The sequence below is a fragment of the Erpetoichthys calabaricus genome, chromosome 8, assembly GCF_900747795.2.
Source record: "Erpetoichthys calabaricus chromosome 8, fErpCal1.3, whole genome shotgun sequence".
Taxonomy (NCBI): domain Eukaryota; kingdom Metazoa; phylum Chordata; class Cladistia; order Polypteriformes; family Polypteridae; genus Erpetoichthys; species Erpetoichthys calabaricus.
In genome coordinates, this window is record NC_041401.2 from 115,273,647 (window position 1) to 115,299,341 (window position 25,695).

General features: G+C 37.0%; 1 protein-coding gene across 1 annotated transcript in view; it reads right to left on the minus strand.

The window, feature by feature from the left end:
- Positions 1-7,755: 7,755 nt before the first annotated feature.
- Positions 7,756-25,695, minus strand: part of cep104 (centrosomal protein 104) — a 203,366-nt gene continuing 185,426 nt past the window's right edge. Inside the window, exons 22-23 of the mRNA XM_028807321.2 lie at positions 22,210-22,297; positions 7,756-14,383 (exon numbers count right to left, since the gene is read on the minus strand). Of these exons, the coding sequence (XP_028663154.2) occupies positions 14,253-14,383; positions 22,210-22,297 (219 nt within the window). The 3' untranslated portion in view covers positions 7,756-14,252. The remainder of the gene's footprint in view (positions 14,384-22,209; positions 22,298-25,695) is intronic.

Sequence of the window (25,695 nt, forward strand, 5' to 3'; positions counted from 1 at the left end):
GTTTTAATGCAGGCATGACTGGCTTCAAAATAAAACCAAACGCGTCATCTCCGCTGTATTGTGGGCCGTTCTAGACAGCGCGAAAGAGCAATGGACCCTCGGGTTTCAAGTCTCACAGCACTTATCCCTTAAATGCTCCTAGGACAGCTCCGCTTCTGTAATCTACTTCACATTTAATACTAAGCATTTAATTCAGAGGAGATGTGTTGCTCAACAGCAAGAATGGGTTTGTTTAGCTCTGGGTTCTAGCTCTTTAGAGGATATGCAGACATGAATGCTTAAAACAGCAAAACAAAATAGCTCTATATAGTCTCATCCTGCTGGTGAACTGAAACAGCCACAAACCTATCTTTGGGTTCGATTTAAAGCAGGCATGACTGGCTTCAAAATAAAACCAAACGCATCATCCCCTGTGTTTTGTGGGCCGTTACAGACTCCACAAAATAGCAAAGGACACTCACGTTTCAAGTCTCACAGCACTTATCCCTTAAATACTCCTAGGAAGACTCCGCTTCTGTAATCGACTTCACAGTTAAAACTAAGCATTTATTTGAGAGGAGTGTGGAAAGCAGCCCGGACACAGACAGGTGGACAGCGATGGTTCACCCAACACACGTTTATTATACATACTATTATTTACAGTGAAGCACACAACTCCCCAAAACTCCCCCAGAGTCCAGGCCTCTTTATAATGCCTCTTTTTCTTCAGGCCGCCTCCTTGCCTCTCCTCCCGAGCTCCGACCTTCTCCACTCCCAACTCAAGCCATCGAACGGAGGGAGGCGGCCCCTTTTATCCCCACCTGGATGTGCTCCAGGCGCCTCCCGATTAGCTTCCGCTGGCACTCCCCAGTGTGGCAGAAGTACCAGCTGTGCACCCAGAAGCACTCCAGGTGTCCTTGGTCTTCTTCCCCCCAGCACTTCTGGGTGTGGCGGAAGTGCTGAGGGCCAGGGCTCCACAGGCATCGGGGCGCCCCCTGACGGTGACCACTGGGCCCTATAGGGTTGGGCTTCCAAGCTCAGTTCCCGTGGTCCCCAAAGCAACCAGTGCGGTCGCCCCCTCGTGGTCTGGAGGAGGCGTGAGCCCTCCTCTGGTCCTCCTGGGTGTCCCGGCTGGGTACCACCCCCAGCCGCTTGCCACAGGAGATATGTTTCTCAACACCAGGAATGGGTTTGTTTAGCTCTGGGTTCTGGCTCTTTAGAGTAAACATGGACATTAATGCTTAAAACACGACGGCATGTGATGGGAGTGCAAAACAAAATAGCTCGTGTGAGAAGGAGAGACCCAATATATTGTAAAGGTTTGGGGCAGCCACCCATATAATGTGTTCCTGGCTGCAAAAGTAAAAGGTCTGGTAGCAAGTAAAGTTTACAAGACAGAGTTCAAAACAGAACTGAATTCCAGAGGAACGGAGTGAGGCTTTATAGGAAGTCTGGGGGAAGTGATGTCGTGCTCAGGGTCAGGACCGGAAGTGATGTTGTCCTTGGGGCTGGGACCGGAAGTGGTGCGTCCCGAGTCAAGGTAGTGGCTCCTGGCAGGATTTCCCAGGAAAGGTCTGCAGGGATTATTTTCCAAGCCTTTCAGCTGCCTCCTATTCACACATGTGTGACATTCTATATAGTCTCATCCTGCTGGTGAACCGAAACAGCCACAAACCAATCTTTGGGTTCGATTTAAAGCAGGCATGACTGGCTTCAACATAAAACCAAACACGTCATCCCCGGTGTTTTGTGGGCCGTTCTAGATGCCGATAAAGAGCAATGGACACTCGTGTTTCAAGTCTCACAGCAATTATCCCTTAAACACTTGTATGAAGACATTCATTTTTCATCATCTAATGTGGTCTACCTCATTTGCTTTATGAAATGTCCTGACACTGCACTCTATGTGGGAGAAACTGGACAAACACTCCGCCAGAGAATGAACTTACACAAGTTCTACATCAAGCATGTTAACGCAGATGTTCCTGTAGTAGCAGCTCACTTCAACAGCCATGGACACTGTGAGAGGGACTTTAAAGTCACAGTGCTTATGGGCAACTTCAAAACACAGCAAGAGAGAAAAGAATGGGAAGTTAAACTCATGCTAAAATTTAACACATTACAACATGGTTTAAATAGAGACAAGAGTTTTATGGCCAGATATGAGGATTGTTTGCATCTCTTGGAATGACAGACAACCTGTCTACAGACCCACATTGTATTGTAAAACTCATCAGAAACTTCAAAAGACTTATCTTATGCAAAGATCTTGACTATATATTGTTCTCCTCTCTTGCTTAATGAATGTTAGCCTGAAAACATCTATTAATGTTTTACATTTAAGATGTCTCACTTAAAGGTTTTCCAATGTTGTATCTGCCCTAGTGTCTATATAAGCACAGGGAATTCCAGTTTCTGTATTACGTTTTGCCTGAAGAAGGGGCCCAAGTTGCCTTGAAAGCTTGAATATTGTAATCTTTTTAGTTAGCCAATAAAAGGTGTAATTTTACTTGACTTCTTACTACATTCATAATGGCTAACACGGTACAACACCCTAGTACTGTAATAAATAGATGAATCCAATACTGTATATGGAAATGTGTACAAGTTAAACATTAGTATCAAGTGTCTTTCTTCTTGGATGCTACTATAAAACAGAGAAAGGAAGCTGGAAGGGGACTGACCCCATTGATGCTATAAGAAACAACTGAATTAGAGATGTGTCAAAAAAGCATCCACAATTTAAATAAGCATTGTACAATTCATCATTTTCAGTTTAATATCCACTGATGCTAATAAGACGCTGTATATCTGTGTGGAGTGATAAGATTTTGGTGACAATGCTATACTACTTTAAGTCTATAAAAGATTTTAACTTTGTGATTTCTAGTGAGAAAAAGTAAAAAATGAATTCAGCAATTGTTTTTTGTTGGCAATTCTCTCCCTGATGTATCACTATTAAATTTTTCTGTTGATCTTCTCCCACCTCTGAACAACATTTTAGGCCGCCTGGGAGAGTGATTCACCACAGTGAATCTGTTGAGACCAATGCTGAATTGAAAGTTAAATTTTGACTTTGGAACTGATACCAGCTTTTGTACATCATTACCAGCACCAAAACTTTACTGAAGCAAATAACAAACAGTTCACACCCAGGTAGTGCAGGAATTGTTCAAATACTTTAATGGCGCCAATGTAATGGGTCATTGTGGCAACACTGAAAGTCTTACTGCAAAAGGCTTATCTTAAATCAGATTGAAACCGTTTCCTGCTTAACCTCATTGTTGTTAACAAAGAGCGTGAAATTGGGCTTAGAATTGTATGTAAATTCGGTCAAGCCAACGTCAGACTTGGGGTGACGTGTAATGCTCTGCTTTACAGTATTAAGTCCAAGTAATTCTCAGGACAGTATTCTGCTACCATCTAGTGGATGAAATAACATCATGCTGTTAAAAATCATGATTATTTCTATGTGTTCTGCCACTTTATGGTAACTCTAAGGCACCTCATCAATATTCATGACTGGGGCAGAGCCTTCAAACAAAAACACAATGGCAAATGTAAAGCCAGTTTTAGAATAAACGGAATCATTGCATAAATTGGGTGATAATGATGATGATGTGGATTGGTCATCAAACTTTGACATGGAGAGTGAAACTGATACCTGCTTGGATAGATTTCAACCTGCCAAGTGTCAGTGATGTTTGATGTCGGCTTTACACTGCTGCTGACAATTATGCACCTCTTCGTTGCACATTTGCGGATAACTCTCATCTAAAGACACTTGTTGATCTTGACTGTCTAGATTGTTTACAATTTGTCAATTATAGTCTGGAGGAGAAAATGGTTGTTGAAGTTAAACTGCTATGCTGAGCAGTGTCGAGAAAACTCACAAACTATTTGCTTGTTGTTGTCACTGGCGGCCTATTGCTGCAGATGATGTGTCTGTGTTTTTCACTTTCTTGGTACTGTAGGGCAGGGGTGGGCAACGTCGGTCCTGGAGTGCCACAGTATGTGTAGGTTTTTGTTCCAACCCAGTTCCTTAACGAGAACTCAATTATTGCTGATGAAGCACATATTGCTTAAGTGACATTTTAATGCTTCATTTTAGTAGTCTCGCTTGTTAAGGTTCTCCAACCTTAATTGCTTATTTCAATCTTAAACTGCTGCATTCAGTGTTTTAATTGCTCCTTATTAGCAATAAGATGTAAAACAGGGGTAGGCAATGTCGGTCCTGGTGAGCCGCAGTGGCTACAGGTTTTCATTCCAACCCAATTGCTTAATTAGAAACCAATCATTGCCAATCTCAGACCTTATTTAATTTTATGGCTTGTTAGTCTGTGCAATGTAAGGCTTTTATATCGTACATTTTTTTCCTTTCCAAGGATATCATCCAAATGATTTGAAGCCTAAAACAGATCATTTTCAGTCTGTCACATTTTTCTATTAAGTGTTTTATTAAATCAAACCGTGCATGATGAACACACACAGATGTAATTGGAAAAAAGCTAGCTGGAGAACTGCTGGCTGCTTTGTCTTTTACATCTTATTGCTAATAAGGAGCAATTAAAACACTGAATGCAGCAGTTTAAGATTGAAATAAGCAATTAAGGTTGGAGAACCTTAACAAGCGAGACCACTAAAATGAAGCATTAAAATGTCACTTAAGCAATATGTGCTTCATCAGCAATAATTGAGTTCTCGTTAAGGAACTGGGTTGGAACAAAAACCTGCACATACTGTGGCACTCCAGGACCGACGTTGCCTACCCCTGCTGTAGGGCATATGGGTAAACCAGTCTAGAGGCGGTACTGGTCCACAAACTGGTTGTTGCAGACACCCATTTTCAGCAAAGTCATGAGTGCGCGTTGTTTTTCACTTTTTATTAAACGCCTGCGTTTCACTAATAGCGATGACTATGATGAAGCCAATCACCCAGTGACTGTGTGCAAACTGTGGCATGTGTATATGGCGATCATCAAAAATATGCAGAAGGTGTACAGTATATTTCCAACCGTGACATAAGTACTGGCGAAAGTCTCATGAGTTACAAGGGAAGGCTGTCATGGATGTAGTATATCTGATCCAAATGGGCATGATTCATTCTACATAATGTGCAAAGCAAGCTCTGGGTATGTCTGGAACTCAATACTTTGCAACAGTAAAGGGACCAAGTGGGACAGCAAGTACAGTCAATACAGCGCCACCAAATCACCTGTGCTGTGGTGGACCCTTTTGTTGACCTAGGTTATTGTATAAAGATGGACAATTTCTATACCATAGAAAACTATCCATTAGCGAGAACACATCAAGCTGCACTGTGGCAAAAAGGCAAAATGACTCTAAATCAAGTGGAAGGACAAAAACTACTTTATCCTCCTTATCACTGTTCACAATGCAGCAACTGTCAATGTTTGTGTCAGTGGAAATGTGGAAGTCACTATGCCTTGAGCTAAGGTAGGCTACAATAACACAATGGGCAGTGTTGATTGTAGGGGTCCAGATACTGACATTCTTCCCAATCATGCACAAGCAACAGAAAAACTATTACAAAAAACAATTTGTCATCTACTCTAACAGTGCCTGTGTGTGTTGGTGTCTGCTTAAAAGCATATCACAAAGACCTATAGTAGGTCTGCATCAGTACAGCAGTGGGCACTAGACATACCTTTCCTACTGTGGCCATCTTGACGTTTTGGTATTAACATGTTTCTGGTACACATGGTAGCATTTTTGATTTTTGAATTTTTTCCAGAGGTAAACATAATGATGAGGAGACTACCAGAGAAATTTAAAATATTGAAAACAGGAGGAAGATGACAAACCCAGGACTAAACTATCCAGGAAATCAGATACAAATGTTTTCCTGCTGTTCTAGATAGATAGATAGATAGATAGATAGATAGATAGATAGATAGATAGATAGATAGATAGATAGATAGATAGATAGATAGATAGATAGATAGATAGATAGATAGATAGATAGATAGATAGATACTTTATTAATCCCAAGGGGAAATTCACATACTCCAGCAGCAGCAGCATACCGATACAAAAAAACAATATTAAATTAAAGAGTAATAAAAATGCAGGTAAAAACAGACAATAACTTTGAATAATGTTAACGTTTACCCATCGGGTGGAATTGAAGAGTCGCATAGTCTGGAGGAGGAACGATCTCCTCGGTCTGTCAGTGGAGCAGGACATTGACAGCAGTTTGTCGCTGAAGCTGCTCCTCTGTCTAGAGATGACACTGTTTAGTGTATGCAGTGGATTCTCCATAATTGATAGCAGCCTGCTGAGTGCCCGTCGCTCTGCCACGCATGTCAAACTGTCCAGCTCCATGCCTACAATAGAGCCTGCTTTCCTCACCAGTTTGTCCAGGCGTGAGTCGTCCTTCTTCTTAATGCTGCCTCCCCAGCACACCACCGCGTAGAAGAGGGCGCTCGCCACAACCGTCTGATAGAACAATAATAGAACAATAAGGTGCTGCAGATGTTGAAGGACGCTAGTCTTCTAAGGAAGTATAGCCGGCTCTGTCCTCTCTTGCACAGAGAATCAGTATTGGCAGTCCAGTCTAATTTATCATCCAGCTGCACTCCCAGGTATTTATTGGTCTGTACCCGCTGCACACAGTCACCTCTGATGATCACGGGGTCCAGGAGGGACCATGCTGAGAACACATCAAGTTTCTGAAGAAACAGTGCCAGGCGTTTTCATTCAGCTTGCTGTTTTGAGCATCAGCTCTCCAGCAGACTTAGATTAGCTTGTCTGGAAGTGAAGAGTCATCAGCAGACATGGTATTGTTTTGCTTTCTTCCCAGTAATTAACTGAAGGCCTTGCCACATGTCTCTCCTATTACTGGTGTGTTTAATTTGTACTGCAAGTGTTTCCTCAACCACATTTCACCAACCTGGCACTGGAATGGAATTAAATTGTACTACCATTCCACCATTCTTCTTGTTCCAACTGATTCAGTGCCTACAGCATATCGTAATATGCTAGCAGTGAGAAGTCAAGCAAGATGACCCCTTTTATTGGCTAACTAAAAAGATTACAATATACAAGCTTTCGATTACATCTTGCCTGAAGAAGGGGCCTGAGTTGCCATGAATGCTTGCATATTGTAATCTTTTTAGTTAGCCAATAAAAGGGGTCATTTTGCTTGACTTCTCACTACATTCATAATGGCTAACACGGTACAACACCCTAGTACTACAGCAATATGCTAGCTAAAATATGTTTGCTTTTATCCACCATTAAGGTTTTGCTTGAGTTTGTTTCTGTCTGCTTTTGTTTTCACTACTGTCGTAGGAACAAATAAATGAAGGTAATGAGTCAGACTGTATCAATATGCACAATGGTGTGTAAGCAGAAAAGGACCATTTAAAATAACACAAAAATATATCCATATAGAAACCTGACCATAACTGGTTATAAAAGTACATGACTACATCATGTTTGCAAAATGTATCACTTGCTCACAAAAAAGTATTATGTACACTTGCAAAATGTATTATTTACAATCAGAACGTCCTACGGGTTATTGCAAAATGTGTGGAACTCTCCATGAAAAACGGTGACTTTTGCCATTAATTTAAATCCAAAAAATGCTTCCAGCAAAATGTTGTATGCACCACTACAGTGATCTTTTGTGATGAAACATTTATAGCTATACGTATAACCAATAATGACTACTTGATTTCCACAAAAAAAAAAATCTTCATATACAACTGTTTTAGTAAAGGCACTCTGAAACAAGAAAGTAACACAAACTGAAATAAATTATTTATTCCATTTTAGTTAATTCTAAAATATACCATTGTAGGTTATACAATAAGATAAACAAGTTCAGTATATGTCACATCAGCAATCGAGGTAACAATCAAATTATTAAAAAATTATAATAAATAATAACATATTGTGCTATATCACAAATAGACAATAAAGTTCCGTAATTGCAAGATCAGGGGTTGAGGCAGCAGTATAGTTAAGTGTGTGAAATTCTGCAAGAATGCAGAATTCTAAGGTATTTCAAAAAGCATGAAGATGATGCATTTTTAATGCTTAAGTGCCTGTATGCCCTCAAAAAAATGTGCAATGCCATCTTTCTCAATTTGCTGGTCACAGCTCTTCAACATTTCAAAATTTTGGGAAGTGGCTCTTAACCATATTTCTAATGCAGAATGTTAAAAGCTTTTATCCTCCACTTGTAGGTACAACTACAAGTAAACGTTTGTGTAAATTGTAAACTCTAACATGAATGTTTTCTAAAATCTAATCTGATCTTTATCTATGTTATAAAAAACAAATATAAAAACAAAGTTGCTTTGGTATTGCCATATTTTAATTGAATATATTGTTTCAATATCCAAGGTATTACAAAGGATCTTCCAGTTGAAGATATATAATTTAGGCATGGGGTTGAGGTCCATGTTCTGTTTAAGATGCACAAACAGGAGAAATTCAGTACCATTGTTGTTCTACTCAGGAGCAGGAGTTCCTCCAAAAACCACTATAAAATCAGACCGTACTGCTAATGGTGGTCACAAGTAGTCCTAAGGCAACAGCTAGGGATCTGCAGGTGTCCTTTCTGGCTTACAAGCGTCTGTGTGCATGTGTTTAAAATAAGAAAAACATTAAACAAAAGCAGTGTTTGTGAAAGATTCCAAGACAGGAAACTGCAGATTTGCTCCACTTCGCTGGCACAAAGTGTGGATAGCAGAGTTAAAAGTTGCCTAAATTACAGTGTAAACGGTGGAGAAAACAAAAAATTGCATAATACCAAGAAAACCTTTTCCAGATTACGAAGAATGGCTCAGACATCATCATGATGTGGGACGGCTGTTCTCCTGTACTGCCTGAACAGGTACGAATATTGAAGGAACAATGAACTCCTGGTTGTATCAAGAAAGTTTACAGGAGAACATCATAGCATCACTCTGTGATATGATGCTCAAAAGAAACTGGGTCATGCGCCATAATCAAAATTCTAAATAAAAGAATAATTTAAGGACAGAATATCTTAACCATAATGAATTCCACATTTTAGAATGGCCAAGTAAAAGACCTCAGCCCTATTAAAATGCTGTGACAGGATCTAAAGTAACTCATTTTCACAAATGTACAAAGAATACCATGAACTGAAAACATTCTGTACGGAGGAAGAGGCCAAAGTAATTGAGAAATGCTGCACTGGTCTGAGTAAGAGCTGTAGTTTTGGTTGAGAGTAATGCTGCTAAAGGAGCTGCCACTAAATCTAAATCATTACATACTTTTCCATTCTTAACTTTGAATATGCAATATTGATAGATAGATAGATAGATAGATAGATAGATAGATAGATAGATAGATAGATAGATAGATAGATAGATAGATAGATAGATAGATAGATAGATAGATACTTTCACCTAAAAAGACTAATCTTGACATCATTTAAAACATGATCATAAGTCATATTGTGTCCTCGTAAGCAAAGAAGATTCTACTTGCAACTTGGTCTATTTGTAATGTGACACTTGCTGTAACTATATATTCCATTTCTTTTTGGATACTTTTTTATTACTTTGATTTCTTTTTCTATTTTTTCTGTTTTAAACCACAATGTTGAAATTTCTTCTATTAAATATATGTATATTTTGGTAACCACTAAGTAACTAGTTATTTACAGTATTTTTAGACTTTTGTTTTTCTTTTCGCCTAAGGACTATTTATAATCATACCATACTATATCTGGACTGTGCTATCACAGCTTACCTCAATTTCCAAGGGGACTACTTAGCATCTTACCCTAGGTTTATTGCAACTGGATTTTACTATCATATCTTAATTTTAATCTTTACTACACCACTGCTGGGGTTTTGTTTTGTTTTGGACGTGCTCTGTCTCTTGGCATGTCAGAGGACTGGGACTTTGCGAACTTTGGTCTTGCCTCATTTGGAGGCAAGATGGCTTGGGGGAGAAAGAGAGCAAGTTACTTCTTATTTATCCTTTTTACCCCAACCACCATAAGTGCCAACATGATTAAAGACTCTGTAGCCACAATACTTGGCAACAATATGAAATCAAGGTTAAAGCTATTGTATCAAATTAACGTTCTACTTTTACTTAAGTTTACAAAATGTCCCCAAAAATACAGAAGCAGTGTCTGTTTCACTGTAAGTGAATTTTGTGAGCTGGAAATGTCTCATTCATGATCTAAAGAGAAAAAAAGTATTTTCTCACCTAACAGATCTAAATGCCAAGATAGTACAGGAGACTCACTTAATAAGTAAGGTCCAGTTTTGGTTGCAAAGAGATTGGACTGGCCAAATCTTTCACTCCAGCTATACAAAGAAAACTAGAGGTGTGGAAATCTTAATACACAAAACAATCTCATTTGCAGTATCAGACGTAGTATCTGATTCTGAAGGGCGATATGTCAAAGTGATTTTGATAAATACTGTATCTACGTGCCTAATGTGGATGACAGAGATTTCATCCAAAATGTAATTGCATTTATTCCTAATGTGATCATTCATAAAATTATAATGGCTGGAGACTTTAGTTGTGTTTTAAATCCAAACATCGATAGGTCTTCGTCTACAGTGGTGAGAACATCTGCAAAAATAATCACACATTTTGTAATGGATCATAACTTATCAGACCCATAGAGATTTTTAAATTTAAGCTCAGGAACATATTCCTTCCTCTCACGAGTACATCACAGTTACTCAAGAATTAATTATTTCTTTATTGATAATCAGTTATTGCCTACTATCAAACCTTGCAGGTATGATGCGATTGTTATTTCCAACCATGCCCCTCTGATCATAGAGCTTAAACCACTGTGCCTTACACACTCTTCTCATAGCTGGCATCTTAGCCCCCTGTCATTAGCTGATAAGAACTGTACAGAATTCATCTGTAAGCAAACAGTTTATTTTTTTAGAGACAAATGTATCCTCAGAGGTCTCTGCAGGAATACTCTGGGAAACTCTGAAGACTTTTTTAAGATGACAGATTATTTCATATCTTTCCTACAAAAATAAATTGGAAACCAAGAAGACGCCAAAGCTAATCAATGAAATTACCAGAATATATCAAAAATATGCCAGGTGTCCACATGAGGAACTTTAATGGAAAAGACAGGTTTTGCAATCAGAATTTAACCTCTTGACAACTAAAGAAACAGAACTGCTCATCTTTAAATTGCAACATCATTACTATGAACATGGAGAGAAGGCTAATAAGATCTTAGCTCATCAAATCCAAAAGCAGTAAGTTCGCAATGCAATATCAGAAATTACCAACACAGAAGGAGATAAAATCAATAACTATAAAAATATACCCCCCACATTTAAAGGGTGCTATAAGTCCTTATATTCTGCCCAGTTTAAAGATGATAAGACACAATCTAATAAGTTTTTTGACGCATTACAAATATCACAGCTAGATAATCTTGGTGCAGAGGAAATGGACAAACCTCTGACTCTCAGAATTACTAGACGTTATAAACTCTGATGTTACCCAGTGGAATTTTATAAAAAAAAAAATTTCAAATAAGTTAGCTTCACTACCACTAGCAAAGTTTATAGAAGCTACAGACAAGAAAAGTCTACTTTAAACTTTTCGCCCAGCATTAATTACTGTCTTTCCAAAGAAAAATAAGGACTTCTTACAAAGTGCATCATACACACCAATTTCACTTCTTTTGAATAAAAGTGTGCTTTTTCCATTGAACTCTCTAGCAAACAATACTAGACTGGACACCTACTCATTTATTTCAGAAGATCAGTTCAAATACCTAGGGGTACACATCACAATATAAAGATCTTTTTTCAACAAAATTTGGCTCTGCATGGAAAAAAATAAAAAAAGATGTGAACAGATGGTCTACCCTCCATCTCACATTAGCACGGAGAATCAATACTGTCAAGATGAACACCCTTCCCAAGCTCCCATTTCTATTTCAGAGTATTCCCATATACATTAAAAAACGGTTCTTTTGAAATTCATTTATTTGGAGTTTGAAACATCCACACATCCAAAGGGAAACTACAGCAACCTAAAGAAAAGGGGGGCATGGCACTACCTAACTTTCAATTTTATTACTGGGAAGCAAATACAGTGGGGGAAATAAGTATCTGATCCCCTACTGAGTTTGTAAGCTTGCTCACTTACAAAGAAATGAACAGTCTCTAATTTTTATGGTAGTTACATTTTAATGGAGAGAGACAGAATAGCAAACAGAAATCCAGAAAAAACACATTACATAAAAGTTATTGTTTTGCATATCACTGGGAGAAGTAAGTATTTGATCCCCTACAGCCCAGCCAGAATTTGTTGTGTGCCCATGTGGCACACAGATGACAATCAATCAATTGATCAATCAATCACAGATACTCCTGATCTCAACTCGTTATGTGTATAAAGTACACCTGCCAACAGAATCCATTTCTTCTATTCCAACCTCTAAACCACCATGGGCAACACCAAAGAGCTGTCAAAGGACGTTAGGGACAAGATTGTAGACCTGCACAAGGCTGGTCTTTTTCTACCCTCTCAAACCTACACAGTATTTAATGTTTGGAAAATGTCCTAGATTATTTGTATATAGATAATGTCTTTACATCTTATGAACAATTATATTTCAAATTTAACTTCTCATCAATACAATTTTTCCACTACTTTCAAATCAGAAACTTTGCTAAAAGGAACCTGCCAGATTTTCCTCACCTCCCACCCATTTCTATTCCAGACACAGTACTGATCACCCTTGAAGATTCAGACAGCATCTCAACAATATATAAAAACATGTTATCTTAAATTTTCTTCCTTTCAAAGATCCTAGAATATGTTAAAGAAAGGATCATCTCTATAAAGCAGTGGAGACTGCCATGCATGGAATACATTCCAGCTACATATGCGCAAAGCATTCAACCGTCCAACTTAACATCTTTTATCGAGCACATTTATCGCATTTAAAATTGTCCAAAATGTATCCAAGGAAAAACTCAACATGTGAATGTTACAATTTAGCTCTAGGCTCACTGGGCCACATGTTTTGGGCATTCACCAAATTAACGTCAGTCTGGACAAACATCTTTGAATGCCTATCAGACAGCCTTGGTGTTACAATCACTCTTAACCCATCAACAGCTTTGTTTGGTGTACTCCCAGATGGACTTAAAGTGGAGAAGGACAAATTGATTATAATGGCTTATACTACACTACTAGCATGTAGACTTATCTTGCTCAACTGTTATAAGTCAGTGATGTTCTATACTATTTGAAACTGGAAAAATTAAATTCTCACTTAGAGGATCTGTTCAAAACTTTTTTTTTCAAATCTTAGAACAAGCATTTATAGTGGGGAAAAGGACACTCTCTTTGTTTTGTTTTTTTTAAAGATTTGCCCATGTTGTAGTCTCTCCTCTCTTTCTCTGAGGCAGTGGTAGAATTATGGTTTGTTAAGATGGAATACTGTTTTCTTCAAATAATATTAATAAAATTCAACAAAGAATATGCAATACACATAATGTAGTTACAAAAAGGTATAATTCTTGTTTATGCTATTTGTTTAATTAGCAGTCTTGATCAGTTATTAGGACTTGGTCTTGGTTGAAGACCAGACTACACTTTAAGTGCCATCCAAGCAGGAATGCAGAAAATTCCAAAAGGTTCTCAAACTTTTTATCTCAACTATTAAAATTTATTTATGAGGGGCACCACACATTTCATAAAAAAGGGGAGACATGACCTTTACGTAAAATATATTCAAATAATTAATGCCAAAATATGCTTAGGAAGACTTTATAAAAAAGGAAAATATCCTCTAAAAGTGTGTTGACATAAAAATAAATTAAAAATGCACCATCTCAAGCATGTTACAGCTGTTGCTATATTGTAAATTTTCTTACACTCTTAAACAAGTTTTTTATCTTATAGCTAGTTATGTTCAATAAAGGAGACAAGTGTAAATATTTTAGGATTTTAAAATGCAGTATGGGATGTTATGATCTTACTCAAGCTTAAATCCTGGAATCAGTTGTGCGAGGTAAAAATGTCTTTTACTTAAGTATGTGTGATTAGATCAGCACAACACCTAAACAAGATTAATAGAAGTTGTGAATTAAAACAAATCTATAAAATTAAGGCAAGATTTGAATTTTTAAAAACAACATGATTAAAACAAAATCTTCACCTTTATGATCATAGAACTGGAAAATGCATAGTCCTTAGAAAAGAAAATTGATTACATAAAAATAATTAAATTTGTAGCCAAAAAGTTTTCAAGGCTTTGCTGAGGTTCTGTTGATTGTTTTACCAACTCCAGTCCGTGGTGCTGGTATCTTGCTAGATGGTGAGCGACCTTTTACGCCTGAAACTCCTGGTTTAGTCACAGCCAGACTGTTGGCCTTACCTGCAAAAACAAACACTTTTTTATGGCACCATGCTTTTATAGATAGATAGATAGATAGATAGATAGATAGATAGATAGATAGATAGATAGATAGATAGATAGATAGATAGATAGATAGATAGATAGATAGATAGATAGATAGATAGATAGATAGATAGATAGATAGATAGTTTATTAATCCCAAGGGGAAATTAACATACTCCAGCAGCACCTTACTGATACAAAAAACAATATTAAAGATTGATAATAATGCAGGTAAAAACAGACAATAACTTTGTATAATGTTAATGTTTACACCCCCGGGTGGAAATGAAGAGTCGCTTAGTTTGGGGGAGGAACGATCTCCTCAGTCTGTCGCTGAAGCTGCTCCTCTGTCTAGAGATGACACTGTTTAGTGGATGCAGTGGATTTTCCATAATTGATAGGAGCCTGCTGAGCACCCGTCGTTCTGCCACAGATGTCAAACTGTCCAGCTCCATGCCAGCAATAGAGCCTGCCTTCCTCACCAGTTTGTCCAGGCGTGAGGTGTCTTTCTTCTTAATGCTGCCTCCCCAGCACACCACCACGTAGAAGAGGGCGCTCGCCACAACCATCTGATAGAACATCTGCAGCATCTTATTGCAGATGTTGAAGGACACCAGCCTTCTAAGGAAGTATAGCCGGCTCTGTCTTTTCTTACACAGAGCATCAGTATTGGCAGTCCAGTCTAATTTATCATCCAGCTGCACTCCCAGGTATTTATAGGTCTGCACCATCTGTACACCTCTGATGATCACGGGGTCCATGAGGGGTCTGGGCCTCCTAAAATCCACCACCAACTCCTTGGTTTTGCTGGTGTTCAGGTGTAGGTGATTTGAGTCGCACCATTTAACAAAGTCATTGATTAGGTCCCTATACTCCTCCTCCTGCCCACTCCTGATGCAGCCCACAATAGAAGTGTCGTCAGCGAGTTTTTGCACGTGGCAGGACTCGGAGCTGTATTGGAAGTCCGATGTATATAAGCTGAACAGGACCGGACAAAGTACAGTCCCCTGTGGCGCTCCTGTGTTATAGCCTATGCCCTTTGGATTACCTATTCTCTGTGGCTTCAATAAACCGAAACAACTCAGGATAGTTATAATGATAGAAGAACAAAGTACATAAAACAGATATTTTTCTAAAATAAGCCACGAAAAGTACTCCAAAGATGAAAGACCAGCCAAAGAAATTTAATTTCAGACTCAGTGTACTAATCCAGTTTATAGTCAAATGAAGAGCAGCACATTAGGGTAAAGTGTATAGTACATGTAATGAATATTAATTATTTACTTAGCAATATTTATTATCCCAATATCTGTATCATTTATTCTGAAAGGCTACATTTCAAAAGGGATTAAAGTTATTCTAAAGAGACAAGACAGATAACATAACCAGACATTCTTCAGACATCTAGGATGCAAGAGGAATAAACATCTACTACATTATAATCTGAAATGAGTGCATAATGATGGATGTTTGTGGACTATGGGTGCAAATTTTGGACAAGTGATTTAAGTGAGGCCCGTTTTCACCAAAAACTAAAATAAAAAAAACACCATGTTTCTATTCCAACATAAAGGTAAGACAACACTACAGTACTGTAAAAAGTTAATTTCATATCTATCTCTCCAGGACTCAATGAAAGACATAATTAATTCCTTGGTCCTCGATGTTTACAAATCTGTTATAAATTCCTAGTAAAAATATATTTTATTAAAGTACATGTTAAACTATATTTGAATTTGTCTCAATCTAATGTAGTATCAAGGTGCTGGAGCCTATCCCAGCAGCACTGGGTGCAATGGCACATATCCACATCACCCATTTTTACAAATTCAGTTTAGAATCATTAATAAACCTATGGGAGGAAAGGTGGAAGTATGGCGAGAAAAACCAATGCAGACAATGTGTGAACATACAAACTCTACTCAGATTGTGACAGGACTGTATGTTTCCTGGCATTATGAGGTAGCAGTCTAATAGTCCAGGCATGTATAGAAGGAAGCAGCTGGGAAAGAACCAGCCTGATGTTGCACCAGTGCAGCTTAAAAACTGTTCATTTGCAAAGCAGGGGGAGTCCTCCTTTATGGCTCACTAAGATGAGACACCTTCTTTGTCCTTTAAGCCTCCAATCTGTGACTGGCAGGCAGTGCTTTGCTGTGGCATTTCAGGTTAAATTCCTTAGCAGATGCAAATGGTGCTGTGATCCAGATTCACTCAGCGCACTGGGGGTGGGTGATTATTTATAATTATTTACACACACTCACTCACACACACGCACACACGGAAAAATGCCAGTATAGTTTAGCAGCTATCCTATCCATAGAGCAGGGGCAGTTCTCCTTTATGGCTCACTAAAATGAGACAGCTCCCTTGTAATCTAAAGACTTCAGGTCAGACATCACTGAGTGGATATTTGAGCACAGACATCTAAGTTATTGAAGGAAAATGTAATTGCCATGTTGATCACCAACACCTTTGCTGACTATGCCTTTAACATACTATTATAGGAAAATGTAAAATATGTTTTTTTGAATAATGTATACAGTATGGTAAGTCTGAAAATCATCTAGCTTTTTCATGTATATGTGAAAATATTGTACTTATTATTTTATACTCTCATAGTTATACTTGTCCGGAAGTACATTCCTCACAAAAATCTGACAAATTCCACTTAAGGACAGAAATAGAGGGTGATTGAGTGACTGATAGAGAGTCCAGTGTTTCCAAAATAAAAATGAAAGCTGCTTTCAATGTAATTAAACTCATTATAATAAACTAATATAAAATTATTAGGGCTGTCAAAATTAAACATTTTTTAATCATGATTAATCACAAAATATCACTTGATTAATGGCACGTTTAACTAAGGTAGTTCACCTGAGTCCAGTAGTACCCTGAGACTGCATTACAACTTTTTCTCTGCTCAAACTGCGAAGACTTGTGCCTTTCATACAAATTCATGATATGCAATACAATTGCCCCACGTTAAGGTAATGTTTATGAACAGCAGACCTAGCCTAATGTCTTCTCAAAGTTCTGTATCTTGAACTACAGTGGTGTGAAAAACTATTTGCCCCCTTCCTGATTTCTTATTCTTTTGCATGTTTGTCACACAAAATGTTTCTGATCATCAAACACATTTAACCATTAGTCAAATATAACACAAGTAAACACAAAATGCAGTTTTTAAATGATGGTGTTTATTATTTAGGGAGAAAAAAAAATCCAAACCTACATGGCCCTGTGTGAAAAAGTAATTGCCCCCTTGTTAAAAAATAACCTAACTGTGGTGTATCACACCTGAGTTCAATTTCCGTAGCCACCCCCAGGCCTGATTACTGCCACACCTGTTTCAATCAAGAAATCACTTAAATAGGAGCTGCCTGACACAGAGAAGTAGACCAAAAGCACCTCAAAAGCTAGACATCATTCCAAGATCCAAAGAAATTCAGGAACAAATGAGAACAGAAGTAATTGAGATCTATCAGTCTGGTAAAGGTTATAAAGCCATTTTTAAAGCTTTGGGACTCCAGCGAACCACAGTGAGAGCCATTATCCACAAATGGCAAAAACATGGAACAGTGGTGAACCTTCCCAGGAGTGGCCGGCCGACCAAAATTTCCCCAAAAGCGCAGAGATGACTCATCCAAGAGGTCACAAAAGACCCCAGGACAACGTCTAAAGAACTGCAGGCCTCACTTGCCTCAATTAAGGTCAGTGTTCACGACTCCACCATAAGAAAGAGACTGGGCAAAAACGACCTGCATGGCAGATTTCCAAGACGCAAACCACTGTTAAGCAAAAAGAACATTAGGGCTCGTCTCAATTTTGCTAAGAAACATCTCAATGATTGCCAAGACTTTTGGGAAAATACCTTGTGGACTGATGAGTCAAAAGTTGAACTTTTTGGAAGGCAAATGTCCCGTTACATCTGGCGTAAAAGGAACACAGCATTTCAGAAAAAGAACATCATACCAACAGTAAAATATGGTGGTGGTAGTGTGATGGTCTGGGGTTGTTTTGCTGCTTCAGGACCTGGAAGGCTTGCTGTGATAGATGGAACCATGAATTCTACTGTCTACCAAAAAATCCTGAAGGAGAATGTCCGGCCATCTGTTCGTCAACTCAAGCTGAAGCGATCTTGGGTGCTGCAACAGGACAATGACCCAAAACACACCAGCAAATCCACCTCTGAATGGCTGAAGAAAAACAAAATGAAGACTTTGGAGTGGCCTAGTCAAAGTCCTGACCTGAATCTAATTGAGATGCTATGGCATGACCTTAAAAAGGCGGTTCATGCTAGAAAACCCTCAAATAAAGCTGAATTACAACAATTTTGCAAAGATGAGTGGGCCAAAATTCCTCCAGAGCGCTGTAAAAGACTCATTGCAAGTTATCGCAAATGCTTGATTGCAGTTATTGCTGCTAAGGGTGGCCCAACCAGTTATTAGGTTCAGGGGGCAATTACTTTTTCACACAGGGCCATGTAGGTTTGGATTTTTTTTTCTCCCTAAATAATAAAAACCACAATTTACAAACTGCATTTTGTGTTTACTTGTGTTATATTTGACTAATGGTTAAATGTGTTTGATGATCAGAAACATTTTGTGTGACAAACATGCAAAAGAATAAGAAATCAGGAAGGGGGCAAATAGTTTTTCACACCACTGTATATGTATAGGCCTGTAGTCTGCTGTGATCCATTTGGTAATTAACAGTGGTTGGTTAATGGTTTAGATTTTGTTTCATTCATGGACATAAATTGAGTTGTACATTCATGGATAACAGTCTGCCATAGATTTTGCTCCCTAACAATATGCAATCAAAGCAAATGCTTAACTACAGCATACAGTATATAATTAAATATCACACAATATCTCTAGGCCTGGGCTTTTGAACCTTTCTTCTTGGCATAGCATCCCAGGAGTTGAACAAAATTGAAAAACTACTATTTTCTTATAGTCTTAAATTGTTAAGTACTTAACTTTTACTAGGAACAACTAACAGTGGTACTTCGTAACTCCCATCCCTCTACCTAATTTTGCACTTTGGGATTTTAACAAGTGATTACAGGATTTTTGTGTGGATTTGTATATCCTTTGGTTTTTCTTATGCACGTGAAATGCTTTTTTAATGGATGATTTTGATAAGGAATAAAAAACAGCCTCAAATTTCTTTATTTTTTATTTACAAAAATTAAAGAGTTACATATAAATCCAAATCAAATGGAGCAAAAACTATAGGTCAAAAAAGAGGAAAATAACTCAAAAGTCAAATGTGAAGGTTGAGTATCTTTATGTTTTAAAAGGCCATTATTGTCAATACTGGGTTCCAGTTTTGATATCTTTAAGCATAGTTTTTTTCTTCTTAGTTCAGACTAACCCTTTATTTTTTTAAGGAAGGATAAAAGTTACCAAACATTGTCTACTCTGTCTGAAACAATAGCTTTCTACTGTTCATTAATATTAATAATTCTAAAATTCAATATTAGATGTATTTATTGATAATAATTGTGAAAATTCATCTGTGTTCTTCATTTTATATTTTTCAGCCTAAGTCTGCCAATTTCTAAAACTAAAGCAGTTTAAAAACCGTTGTCTTGGATAGTACCAGTTGTCAGTTAAGTTGATTAAGGAAAAACATCACAATTTACCTTTAAAAATTGATTGCATGCATTAGCGCATTAACTTTGCCAGCCCTAATTATGTTACCTAATTCTACAGTGGTCAACCAATCTAAGTAAAACATTAGTAAGTGAAAAATAGATTGATAATATTACTATTCTGATCTGATTTGCTGTAATATGACATCAGAAAAGAACTGCAACTGTATTCTTGACATGGTTTCTAGTGAAAGAAATGTATTTCTGTCTGTGATGTTAATTATACATCAACAGTTTAAAATATAATTTGACTACACAGATTGTGCACTGCATGTATAGACAGACACATGTATAGACAAAGTGGTCTGAGCAGTGTACAGTCTTTAAAGGGATTAACAGCAGCGTTGGCATGACAGACCTAACAGACCTCTGAACTCCTGAAATCAAAAAACTGTATGTCAAATTTGAAAATTAAGGAGCATGACTGCTAAAAAGGTTTGGTTCGAGTACTCAGTATCTTTTAATTAAAAATTAGGATAGTGACAGAATAATCTAAACAGAATGCGTGAAAAATAAGTAGATGAGAAGCATCATTTGTTGTATCAAAGATACAAATAATGAGAAAACAAAGCAAGGCAATGAATTAGCATTCAAAAATTCTTATTAATCCAAACCCACCCTGGTTACATTACTTTTCAAACCCACCAACAGAAAAACAATTAATTATAAACAGGGAAGGTTTGCTTGATCAACTAAACTAGGCTAAATCACTGAATTCACTGAACTTTTTACTTAAAAATTTACATTTTGTGAAATAATTGTGGAAAATATCATGGTGACATAATACATTATGTATTCAGATCCCATGCTTTGACAAAAGATGGCACCAGCCGAAAGGGGGAAATGGGATACTGTTAAACATGCTGGATGATTCATCAGTGATGGAGAGTTCTTGAACAAAAGTTATACATTTGAAGTCCAGGAATTTGAACAAGCAGTGATGAAAAGTATAGCTGACATATCCAAAGAAATCAAGATGGTACAGGCAAATAGACCAGAAACTGTAGTCCAGTTCAGAAAAGTTGTTGAGTCATATACAGTATGAACCTTTGCTCAGTTCTCAAGGGATTTTGGGTACTATTGATTTGTGCTTTATTTTCATTTGTGTGTATGAAGGGTTGACTGGATGTTGATCAGTACTGTTTAACAACAAGAACTATTTCATGCTTAGCCTTAGCAAGTTGAAAGAGAAGAAGGACAGATTGTGAAACAATAGGCACATCTCAAATCCTGCAGTATAATGGTTTAAGGAGTGATCAGCTATGACACAAAAAACTATTTTGTGCTTATGGAATACAACATAATTAGCTCTTGTTTTGGCGAAAACATCTCTCACAGAATAATCACAATTGGCAAATATGTATCATGTCAATCTACAAACCAGAAACATTATCTATTACAAGACTGCCATCTTGTGACTGTCAAAATTACTACATCTGGGTCCAATAGAACATTTCAGGGATATGAAAGAGATCACCCAGTAGAGAGCTGAAGTGCACTACAACTTGCTATACAGCAAGATAACATCCAACACCTCTTCAACCAAATGCATGCTGGAATCGGTGCTTCTATTATAACTATTATCATTTTTATTATAGCTTTTAAAGCTGTGTGTAGTCTCAACTGATACTTAAAAAAATCGCAAATATTTTACATTGCTATCTGAGACTGAATTTACCTTAATCATTAGAGAATTAAAAACAAAATGTTTTTTTATTCTACCACTTGATAACATTATCACTGCTTCAAATCACTTTTTATAGCGTTTTGGTTTTACTTCCTTGTATAAACACAGAATTGTGGAGTATTCAGTGTCAATTCTCTTTAGAAAACAAAGGCTAAATTGCTTTAATAATATATTATTATCAATGCGTAAAAGTAGTTTAATGGACTTTAAGTCTTTTAGCGGTGCATTTCTTTGTCTTTGCTAACTGGTTACATGTTTATAAAAGAAGGATGCATCAACATGACTATATTGCTAAGCCTGGTATTTCTTTATTAAATGTTTTCCAACAGTCAATATAGCAACATTTAGGAAATTATTATATATATTTAACTGAAATTCAAACCAATTATTCAATTTATAGTGTTTAACTTGCTTGCATCTCCAAAGTTATGCTTAAGAACAAATTACAATATTTACCTTGGATTGACTGGGTTCTCTGTAGGGCCTGTATCCTTCGTGGGTTCATTTTACATCCATCTCTTCCCATTAAGTGAGACTTCCAGGCCTGTAGAGAGAGAACGTTTTATAGAATTTGTAATATTTAACATTTCTGTGAATCTCTGAGGGACGCAGAGTGGCATAAGTGTAGACTCAGGAACAAAACTTTGGAGTAGGTACAGTTACACTTCAAACAATATGCCAGTTAATTATTACATAATATACATCTCCAAGCAAAGGCCCAGAACACTTTCTAAAATTTACATATCATATGAAATATATGCTATTATATGATAACAGTACACAATTATTCTTTAAATGCATATTTCTGGTTATATAAACATTAATACAGAAGGCAATGTTGTTGGTTAAAAATAACCAAACTCATGTTAAAATGAGTAAGGTTGCCGGGAACAAAACACAGCCAGTTAAAGGAGAAAGACTGGCAAAAAAAAAATCAGTTAAAAGAATTTTAAGAGAAAAAAAATTCACAATGCTTTGTAACAAACAACGTTATAGCAGAGTCACAATTCTTTCAGTTCCTGAAAATGCTTAATCAGTGCATTATTTTTATTAACATAATACTCCTCCATGTAATGACCAAACATCTTCCAAAGTTTAATAGCTACATACTTAAGGTTCATTGTCACTGAATCACTTCAACCACCCCACCATTACATGTTCTGTCTAATGTAACAATATGAATAGAGTGACTTCTTTCATGAGTACAGAGGAAAAACATTGTAAAATTGTTTTGCTACTATTTCTTTTTATTTTTGAAATCAAAATATACACATTTTCCATAATATATATTGCACTGTTGCCAGGGTTGGTTCCTGCCTTGCAATCCAAAGGTTTGAATAAGAACGTTCTGAAAATAAACAAGAAGATAAATACATACTTCAATTTAGTATGATTTCCTGTATTTTACATTGGTACCATGTTACTTACTGTTCTGTATAGAACAGAAACCATCAAGGCGAAAGGAATGGCATTAAGAGTGTTTAACAGACCTAATGAAGCAAAAGAACATATTGCAAATGTAAGAAATGTGTGTTGTTTCAGATTACTAATGACAGAGGAGCTTTGTCTTGTTTCATGGAGCTCTGACAAAGCATAAATGCACACAAACTGAAAAAAAACTCTAAAAGTTAACTTCAGAAAGGAACATTTCAAAAAGTAATAACTAAGTTTTAAATAAATACAGTAGAATGAAATACTAAATGTCGAGAACAGAGTAGGCTAAGAACTATATTAGGCGTATGCAATAAAAAATGTGATGAACACGCTAGGATACTTGGCTTCAAACATGGCTGCTGACACAATCCTCACCTCTGACTCAAGGTGTAATATTCAGCCAATCACTTACCCTTCATTGCTCCATAAGCAAAAAAAAATGTCAAGTATCCTGATGTTGTAAGCTGTTTTGGTTAAAGTTTTCTGCCAAGTACTATACATAGTAATATACTACTGATGAAAGACAACAAGAAAAGCACCATTAAATCCATGGTTCACTAAACATGAAGAATACCCCAAGAGAGGCTGGACATGTAACTAAAAAAGGAGATGTTCTAGATGCAGTGTTTAGATGGGTGCAGAATTGGCTAAAACATGAAACAACAGGTAAGGAACTTTTTCTGATCTCTGATTCTTAATTGTACATTAGTTCGTTCTAACACTCTGGAATCCCTGTGTTCACTGCTCAAGTCATTTCAAATTGTCAGCACAGGTCATCATTATGAAACTGAGCTTTTTACAGTTTCAAAAGTTTTGGCAAATTGTCAGTTTCATATCTACTACTTTTGGGAACTCTCCAAGGCCATTTATAAAGCTTAGAATGCCTTGGAAGATTCAGAGTCCAAATTCACTGTTTGCTCTGGATTTTTAATGCATTCCCTTCACTTACAAATGTAAACATTCTTTCCTGTTCACTGTTAATAGTACTCCAGCACACTGCATACTATGTTAAGACTGCTAGCTATAAAAGATCTATTTATTACTTATCAGTTTGTCCACTACTGTTACTTGCCATTTTTGTTTGCCTTGAATCTTACTTTACAGTTTTATATTATAATACAGTTTTTAATAGCTTACATTTAACGTCCGTCAGTTAACAGTTTTTAATAGCTTACATTTAACGTCCGTCAGTTATACTTCCTTGCTTTGCATAGTTTGTTTCATTGCTGGATTTTTTTTTTGCTTTTATTTACTTTGACCTTTTTTAAATTACATTAGGTCAGTCAGTTGTATATTTGAATATGCATTACCTTGTTTGCCATGCAATGGTGCATATATTTCTTAGTGTTCTAGAAACTAAAGACTCCTCATCAACCCACCAATTAAGAATGAAATGCATAGCTAATGTTAGAGGAATTGATTGTTGAATTTCAGGAAGCAGACTATTAAGAAAACCTCTGAATGACTTGAGTGTCATTAATATTCACATAAAAAGTCTGACAAAGAAGAAGAAACCAACATAGAATGAGGTGGGTTTTGCTGTTTTTGCTAGGCTTTTGACAACATAGACGGTCTTGATAGAGATGCTGCAGCAGGAAAAAGAGCTATCTTTACCTATAAATTACTAAAATACATTTGTTGAATAAGCTGAACTAAGATGCTTATGAAATTCCAGTATTACCCAACATCTGTTTAGCAGGCCTTCTGAATTTTACATAATTATTAGTGCTACTAATAAAAAATGAGTTGGCATCTCTGCAGAATTTGCAGGCCAAGAAGCACCAGGAAGGATCTTAAGGTTGTACCCACAAAGTGACATTTGAGTGGCACACTTAGGCATCTATGAGTAAGAAATTACCTGTACCTGAAAATGGAATCTGATCCAAACAGAAGAAACTTAAAAAATTAAAAACTTAAAAAATTGGTGCTTGCATTGGAGTCTGGGTGTAGTCTCCCCTTAGAGCTCTTGGAGCTGGACACTCTTTGGAATCACTCTGAACTCCCTAAGGGATCCCTTGCTTTATGATCTGCTTTTATTGGCTATGACTCTGTACTAGTGACTCAACACAACCTGGAAGAAGATGCCTTATCTTAAGTAAGTTAAACACTTGTGCCATAAGGAGTGTTTCCTTATAAAGCTGCAGAGAACACTGTAAGGAGCATGTAACAGGTAACCTTCTAGATTTAACAAACATTTGGCTAAACTGTAAATTGTTGTGCTTGCAGCACACAAAACTAGCCAAGTGGTGTGATGCCTCCAAAATGCAACAAAACAGCTGGCCACAATTCTAATGAGCCTGGTCGGAGAAGAAACTCCCTAGGACAGACTGAGTTCGTACTTTACAAACTGGCTTCAGCCAACACCTGGCCAAATGTGATTTGACCTCTAAAGTTCAAAAAATATAAAAGCAAACTTATATATGTTTAAAATGTTAATATTAAGTATTAACTTAAAAAATTATCAAAACCCCTACAAGTTAGAGGATTACCGTAAACCACTGGCAAGCA